General features: G+C 40.3%; 1 protein-coding gene and 1 pseudogene across 1 annotated transcript; one reads left to right on the plus strand and one right to left on the minus strand.

Moving 5' to 3' along the window:
- Window positions 1-268: 268 nt before the first annotated feature.
- Window positions 269-1,216, plus strand: LOC132662562 (olfactory receptor 5B12-like). Its single transcript, XM_060608020.2, has one exon. It carries the CDS (start codon window positions 272-274, stop codon window positions 1,214-1,216), a length of 945 nt encoding a protein of 314 aa, XP_060464003.2. The 5' UTR covers window positions 269-271.
- A 5,914-nt stretch (window positions 1,217-7,130) lies between these two features.
- Window positions 7,131-7,962, minus strand: LOC144612879 (olfactory receptor 5B2-like; annotated as a pseudogene).
- Between the last annotated feature and the right edge of the window lie 1,026 nt (window positions 7,963-8,988).

The following is an 8,988-nucleotide window of genomic DNA, read 5'->3' on the forward strand; positions in this document are numbered from 1 at the left end:
CTGCCCCTCCCCCGCTCATGCGCTCTCTCTCTCTCTCTCTCTCTCTCTCTCTCTCAAAAATAAATGTTAAAAAATTGAAAAAAAAAGATTGCATTTTGTTGTCACAACCACGCTTTAGTTTTAGAGAGTCTTGGAAGCAAGTTCTTGCAATACTGAAATAAGGCACAGAGTGAACATGCTGACTGATTTCATCGGAGTCCTCTCCATTTATAATTCTGATTCGATTTTTCTCCTTGCTACAGGGCAGCCATATAATTCCCAACTGATCCCCATGGAGAACAGCACTGAGGTGACTGAGTTCATTCTTGTGGGGTTAACCAATGACCCGAAACTGCAGATTCCTCTCTTCTTAATCTTCGCCCTCATTTATCTTGTCACTCTGATCGGGAACCTGGGGATGATGGTGCTGATTCTCTTGGACTCTCGTCTCCACACTCCCATGTACCTTTTCCTCAGTCACCTGTCTCTGGTGGACTTTGGTTACTCTACTGCTATCACTCCCAAGGTCATGGCTGGATCACTTACAGGAGACGGGGTCATCTCCTATGATGCTTGTGTCACCCAGTTCTTTTTCTTTGTAGCCTTTATCACTGTAGAAAGTTTCCTCTTGGCCTCAATGGCCTATGACCGCTACGTAGCAGTGTGCAGACCCCTGCATTACACCACCACCATGACGACAGTTATGTGTGCTAGTCTGGTCATGGGCTGCTACATTTGTGGTTTCCTGAATGCGTCCATCCACACTGGGAATATTTTCAGGCTCTCCTTCTGTAGAGCCAGGGTGGTTGATCACTTTTTCTGTGATGCTCCTCCTCTTCTGGCTCTCTCATGTTCAGACAACTACATCAGTGAGATGGTTATTTTTTTGGTGGTGGGCATGAATAATCTCTTTTCTGTTTTGGTCATCTTGATCTCCTACCTGTTTATATTTATCACTATTCTGAGGATGCGCTCATCTGAAGGACGCCAGAAGGCCTTTTCCACCTGCGCCTCCCACCTCACCACAGTGTCCATCTTCTACGGGACCGGCACCTTCATGTACTTACAGCCCAGCGCCAACCATTCCATGGACACAGACAAAGTGGCATCCGTGTTCTATACCATGGTCATCCCCATGCTAAATCCTGTGGTCTACAGCTTGAGGAACAAAGAGGTCAAGAGTGCCTTTAAAAAGGCCATAGGGAAGGCAAAGTCTTCTGTAGGATTCATATTTTAATTATAAAGAATCAACAATAAGGCACTTTCATCCACCTCAGATCTATTTAGAGAAAATGCTTGTCCAGCCCACAAATTTCTAATTTGTTATAGTAATTTTCCAAGCTATCGATTGAGTTTACAAAGCCAAAGTCTTAAAAAATATGATACCTAAGAATAGGTTAAGAAGAATTACCAATAAATGTTATTATTTTAAAAATTCTTCTTTTTTTTCTTTTTTAAAAATTTATTTTGAGAGAGAGAGAGAGAGCAAGCTGGGAAGGGGCAGAGAGAGAGGGAGAGAGAGAATCCCAAGCAGGTTCCACACTGTCAGTGCAGAGCCCAATGCAGGGCTTGAACTTACAGACTGTGAGATCATGACCTGACCTGAAGTCAAGAGTCAGACACTTAACCACCCAGGCACCCCTAAAAATTCTTCTTAATAAGCATATTCATCCACACTCCCACATGAACATGTATACTCACATGTATGTATAAGCACAGGCATACACATAAATAATTCATGAGAAACTCATGAAATCCACACACCCACAGAAGGAGAAATTATTTAAGACATTCATGAGATAAGTCTATTGGCATAGTAGAATTTAAAGCAATTATTTTGGTGTCTCAGAACACATTCTTAACATAAATAGTTCACTTAATGGAAATATGGGTGTGTGTGTGTGTGTACATGTATGTATATGCTTGGTTTTTAAAAATTATTTTTACTTTATCTTTCTACACATGAAAAAGCAGTATGTTTTATATTTGAAAAAAGTAAACTGTATGAAAATACTTCCAAAGTTCCTTGAATGTAGAAGTATTATCAATTCTTTGTTTGTTCTTGTTTCTATGAAAATATATACCTTCACATGGGCATTTATTTTCCTAGCCAAATTTCCATATTAATGAGTCCTATCTAAAAATAATACATTTTTATGGTGGTTTAATAGAGAAAACACATAACAATACAGGAAAAAGAAAACGATGACAAGGCATATTTTTATTCACTTAAATAAAAATATAACATTTGATATTTAAAATTTAAGCACCAAGAATTACAATAGTATTAATAACTTATTTGTGTGTAATGCTATGAATGTGTTAATATACAAATCTGCTAAAATTTTGAGTCTCACTATGTCAAAAATTCTGGATCTATATGTACGTCCATTCCTTTCCACAGATTTGGGGAGTTTTGGCTCATTGTTTTTTCAAATATTCTTTCTGCTCCTGTCTCTCCTTTTGAGTGTCTCAGTTGGCGTATGTTGGTACACTTGCAGTATCCCACTGTTCTTTGGGACTGTTTATTTTTTCTTCATTAAAAAAAATTTCTAGGGGTGCTTGTGTGGCTCTATTGCTTGGGCGTCTGGCTTTGGCTCAGGTCATGATCTTGCGGTCTGTGGGTTCAAGCCCGCACTGGGCTCTGTGCTGATGGCTCAGAGCCTGGAGCCTGCTTCAGATTCTGTGTCTCTTTCTCTCTATGCCCGTCCCACTCATACTCTGTCTGTCTCTCTCTCAAAAATAAATAAACTTAAGAAAAAAATGTTTTAAAAAATTTCTGTTTTTCAAGTTGGAGTGCTCAACTGATCTGTCTTAAAGTTTACTGATCTTTTTTTTTCTGCCAGTTCCCATCTGCTGCTGATCCATTTATTGAACTTTATAGTTTATTTATCTTTCTTTTCAACTCAAGAATTTCTATTTGTGTTATTAAAAGTAATTTCTATATCTGTATTGATACTCCCTATTTGGTGAGACATTGTTCTCATACTTTTTTAATTCTTTTAACGTGGTTTCCTTTAGTTCTTTGTCCACATAAATCTTTTTCTATTAAGTCCAACCTTGGTATTAGTCATGCTTCCTTCTTTGTGTGATACATTTTTTTTTTTTGCTATTAAAGTATGGGCATTTTAAGTACTAAAATGTAGAATGTTCTCAAAATCAGGTCTCCCCACTGCCACCCTCTAGGACTTACTGTTTTTGGTAATGCTGTTTGTTTGTTTAGTGATTTTCCTAGATTGCTTATGTTAATTCTGTACTTTTTGTTGTGCATAGCCACTGGAGTTTCTCCTCACTTAGCTGAGTGGTCAACTAATGATTGGACAGATTTTTCCATTAATTCTTCCAAGCCTCGAACAGGGGTTCTGTATGTTTGTGTTGGAGCATCTTTTCAATGCTCTGGTGATTTAAAAATCTGCCTTAATTTGCACTTCTTCCTGTGCAGAATTTCCAGTGAAAGATTATGTCTTTCTCAGGTCTTTCTGTGCCTGCAAACAGTCTTGCACATGTACACGATATTTTGTGATCCCCACACATATACTGGAGTATTTCAAAGCCCACTATGGATTTCTCATTTCCCCAAAAATCACTATTCTTTTTTAATGTTTATTTTTGAGAGGGTGCAAGTGGGGGAGGGGCAGAGAGAGAGGGAGACAGGATCTGAAGCCGGCTCAGTGCTGACAGCAGAGAGCCCGGTGTGGGGCTGGAACGCATGAACTACAAGATCATGACTGAGCCAAAGTCAGACTCTTAACCAATTGAGCCACCCAGGCCCCCCTCCCTAAAAATCTGCTTTAAGAGTATGGTCAGGTGATTGCTTGGCCTCAAACGGTGCTGCCATCTTAGGAAATTATATTGGTGAACAATCGCTTCTCAATGTTTTTACAAACGCTCTAGGAATAAGGCTTTTCTTACAGGGTGAACTGTGTCAGGTGAAATAAAGATTAAAATTGGGAATGGAGGGGCGCCTGGGTGGCTCAGTCGGTTAAGTGCCCGACCTCGGCTCAGGTCATGATCTCGCGGTCCCTGAGTTCGAGCCCCGCGTCGGGCTCTGTGCTGACAGCTCGGAGCCTGGAGCCTGTTTCGGATTCTGTGTCTTCCTCTCTCTGACCCTCCCCTGTTCATGCTCTGTCTCTCCCTGTCTCAAAAATAAATAAAACGTTAAAAAATTTTTTAAAAAAAATTGTGAATGGAGCTTTTCTAGAAAGCTGCCAGACAGGTGGAATAGTGACATTTCTTGAGTTTGGGGGCCACTGTAATTTAATAGTGACATTTCTTGGGGTTTGGGGCCATTTAAGGGACTCCAGACACATTCTTCTTTCTCCAGTTGCTGTCAGGCTGACGTTTTTCTCAGCTCCTGTGGTTCTGCTGGTTTTCAAAGCTAACACAGAATCGGGAAGTAGGGCAGTGAAGATGCCAGAAAGCTCGCTATTATTATCTAGACTCAGCCATTCTTCTTGAGTAAACACGCTTTGGATTGTTGCAAGCCTTTGGTTTATTTCTAGAGCTTTGAAAGTTTGGGGAAACCTCTTGCCTGTGTTGTCTTTGCTTTTATGAAGGGGCAGATTTTCAGAGGCCCTCCCTCTACCATTCTGGAAGTGTTTCTCCAGCCCTATTTAACATCAGCTTCCTTTCTTATGCCCTCTCTGTGTACATTGGTCTATATTTCAGAATACATACTAAAATCTGTAATTATATATTTCTCTGTGAGTTTGATGTCTCTCCCCCATCCAACCAAAATGTACTCATGCAGAAACCATATCTCTTTTGTTCTTCTGTGTATAATCAGAATCTAACGCAGAGGCTGAGTTGTGTCTTATTGAGTTGGAACTCAATAAATACTTTGTTGACTTAATATATTCATTAACAGATGAATGAATATGAATGAATATGTCTTTTCAATATCATTATAATTGAGAATAATTGTTGAAAGCAATGTTGCGTGAGACTTCTTGAAGGCTTTATTGAAGGATTTCTTGAAGGATTTATTGTTCTTTCTGTATTGGTGACCATGTAGAATTACTAAGGAAGGTAATGCCAAGTTTTGATTATTCTTAAAGATGTCCTACATTATCAAGAAGTGAATTTTGAGCACTGACCTAGAATGCATCAATCTGGAATCAGCATTAGTACCATCCTTACAAAAAATAACCAGGCTTTCTGCAATTTTATGCTTTTTATTAAACTCATTAGAGAGCTGAGCTCACAAGGCAGCTATCTAACGCCAAATATAATAAAAGATAGGCAAAGAGATGGGATGAGAGTGCTAGCCTACCTGTGACAGATGCTCTTAGGTTCTATGGTTACTGATAGAAGGATCCATCAAAAATTTAAAATTAATAACTAAAGATTTGCACTCATGTACATGCTCTGCTCTACAGACCTCTCTCAGTGTTTACAAGAAGGACTGGGGGCAGGGTGAGATTTCTGAGAGCACTGCTCTCTTGGGGCTGGCCCAGGAGAAAGGAAAGCAGCCATCACAGAAAAAAGTCCACCCAGATTCCTCTTCCTTACCTTTCCACAGAATAACAGCTTAAGTCACTGCTGTCCTTAGATGCTGATAAAATTCACGGGAACTGATATAAGAAAAGAGAATAAAACCCTCTACTCATGGGAGTGGATCAGGACAATGTCCTGGGATGAGATCACAAGGGGTATACTATACCTAGTGTAGGTCAGGATCGCCACAAAGGGTGCCGTCTCTGAGAACTAGGGACAATGTTTCTGTGTAAAATAAAGGCTGTGTCAGCACAGTAAAGAAGGGCAGTAATATCCACAGCAACACTAACAAACATTGAGTAAGAGGTAAACATTCTCTCCTGCTAGGAGGGGAACCAAGAGCATGGAGATCCTTTCTGAGGTACAAGTGCATGGCAGTGGGGGTCGGCCGCAGGGGTCTAGTCTGGTGTCTCTCACTCTTGCAGATGCACAGACCTGGGCTGGCTGCTGATGTGGATCCCAGACTTGAGCACAGGGCAGGGGTAGAGGGAAGAGGGAAGAGGGAAGGATTTAGGCAGCTGGCGTATATGAACACAAATACCTGTGGGGTAGAACTGGTGAAATCTGTAGAAGGTCCACCGCAACTCTGCTGGCAGTTGGTTTCTGCCTCATCGTGGTTTTTTGCATTTCCCTGTTGATGAGTGATGTTGAACATATTTTCATGTGTCTGTTGGCCATCTGGATGTCTTCTTTGGAAAAATGTCTGTTCATGTCTTCTGTTCGACGTCTTGACTGGATTATTTATTTTTTGGGTGTTGAGTTTGATAGGTTCTTTATAGATTTTGGATGCTAGCCCTTTATCAGATAAAAGTAATTTTTCTTAAATGGTTCCAGCAGAAGATACATCACCATCATCATAGATCTAGAGCCAGAAGGAAATGTTTATGTTCTAACACCCTGCCCATGCTAAGTGTCAGCATGACCATCTTAGCACATTCAAGTACAGTCTTACGCATACTGTGAGTATGAGTACCTCCAAATGTGTCGAGGCAGAAAAGGAAACAATGCACATTCCCACAGGGAATTTTGTTATAGAATTGATCTCTCCTAAGGATCAAAATAAAACACAAGAACACTGTGATGCTAGGATATTGAATGTAGATTGGGCTTACTATCCGTAAGTACTATTATGTTTCCATTCTCTATGGATAGTTAGAATCATTGGAATTGACTGCATAGCCAGTGTGTATAAAGTGATTTTCCAAACTGGATGAGATATTAAACTTTAAAATAGTTTTGTACTTTATGTCCTTTTATGATTTACTAAATAGAATCTATTTGATGTGCTATTTGCTAATCAGCGAGATGTCGTTCCTATGGAATGACAGTGTCGTTTCCAGAAAATCATTGTAACCATAAATGGGGATTAAAAGCACTGAGTGAGAATGTAAATAAAAATATTTCAGCAAAAAAGGACACTAGTCATGACTCTAAATGTTCTATAATTCTATGTAGATGGTTTATTTCATGAATGATGAATTATAAATATTCATGATCCAAGTATCCAATATATTGATATGATTGAACTTAAAGCTTCATTTATCATTCATTCATTTAACAAATATTTACTGATATTTCCTATGATCCAGAACCTCATTTAGCTATGGAGGGTAGAGTTATGAACAAAGCAGACAAAGCTACTGCTTACATGGAGTTTATGTTTTAATTTGGAGATACATATAATAAATGCTTTTTTTGTGTGTGTCCATAGGATTCCTGGAGCTGGGCTGTATATGCATGAAGGTGACTGTACCATTGAAGATGGACACTAGAGAGGTGGGAAACGTAGGTGGACAAAGCCTTTTGATACCCCAGAACTGATTGCATCTTCAAGATGGTGATAAATATAAACAGATAGAAAATAAAGATAACCATGAGAGAAAAAAAGGAAGCCAGTTATATAGACAAACACCAACTCACTGATGTACTTATCAGCGCAAGACAGAACTGTTGACTGCTGAAATATTGCAGAAAAAAATGACGAACCACATTGGACATATGGAAAGAGAGACTGGAGGTATCTCCAATATTTACAGAGGCATTTAGAACACCACAGACATAGCAGCCTGTGGCCAGACAAGCACTCACATCAGTGAGTAGTCATGGTGGTGATGTGATGGCAGGGATTTGCACACTGCGGCGTAGCGGTCATAGGCCATTGAAGCCAAGAGGTAACTTCCCACAGTGGCGAAGACTGCAAAAAAAGGACATCTGAGCAGCACATGCATTGTAGGAGATGACCTTGTTTCCTATAAGAAATCCTGCCATGATCTTGGGTCTGTAACAAAAATCCCTGAGAGACAGGTCACTGAGGAAAAAGCACATGAGAGTGTGGAGACAAGAGCCCAACAGAATCAGCACAGTCCCCCCCGCCCCCGATTTCCAACTAGAGTGAAGAGGTAGACGAGGGGGAATATCATAAAGACATTCTGGAGCATCTGTACATCCTAGAAGGATGAACTCAGTCACTTCTGTGTTGTGCCCCATGAACGTCGGTGGGGAATCACAGGATGCCCTGTAGTGATGAGAAGTAAAGGAACAGAGTGTTAAATGGAAAAGAGAGTAGAGTGAGGTGGAAATGTGTAAATGGCTCTGCGGATTGTTTCAATGATGGCAATCTTGTGTTCTTCAAACCTGAAGCGCACGCAAGACAAAACAATTAGCCTTCATGCTCATTTCTTTTATGAGGTAACTTAGGCTCAACAAGGTTGTGTAATTTGTCCAAGTTTACCCAAATGTTAACTGGCAGAGTCAAGCATCATCCCAGGCAGACTAATTCCGAAATCCCATGACAGTAACTGGAACTTGAATTGAATTGAGTTAATTCTATTCACAGTCAGCCCTCGAATCCATCGGACCCATCTTAATGGGTTGTTCGGAGTAACGAAATGGCTACGATACTATTCTTAGATGCGGGACTTCCAATGGGGTCATAGGGGCATACAGGGAAAGTAGAACTGTGGCTGCAGACATGCACCACCAGGAAGGCAATCCTGAAGAGAAGGAAATGCACTGGGTGGAAGACTCAAGCTCTGGGAAGAGGTGCATATGGTTCAGATTATACCCTAACACACACTATCTGGGAGACACTTTCCTAACCTAAGTTCTTTGAGCCTCATTCTTTTCATCTCTAAAACTGAAGATGTAATGCGAAGAGGCAATTGTGAGAGTTCATAAAATAATCATGAAAAACGGTTAAGTAGAGTTAGCTCTGATGTGATTCGTAGGATGAAATCCCGATCTCTATCTTGCCTTGGTAAAGGTGGGAAGCAATATTTAGTCTCTAGGTTACGGATTAGTTTTAACGTCTGATAGCCTCACTCTCTGATTTGTCTTTCCTCACATACTATGCCCACTCAGTTCTTCTGATCGCCCCGTGTGTCTCACTCTGCCTTTCCTCTGACCATATCATTGGCTGCACAAGCCATTCACTCAGTTTTTTCATTGAGATCCATATTTTACTTTGGGTTGGAACAGTTTTCTTATGTTCGGAACTCATTCTTACTCTCATTA

The sequence above is a fragment of the Panthera onca genome, chromosome D1 (genome assembly GCF_046562875.1).
Source record: "Panthera onca isolate mPanOnc1 chromosome D1, mPanOnc1 haplotype 2, whole genome shotgun sequence".
Classification (NCBI taxonomy): domain Eukaryota; kingdom Metazoa; phylum Chordata; class Mammalia; order Carnivora; family Felidae; genus Panthera; species Panthera onca.

Coding starts and splice junctions, on each gene's coding strand:
- LOC132662562 (XM_060608020.2), top strand. CDS start 272: ATGGAGAACAGCACTGAGGTGACTGAGTTCATTCTTGTGGGGTTAACC.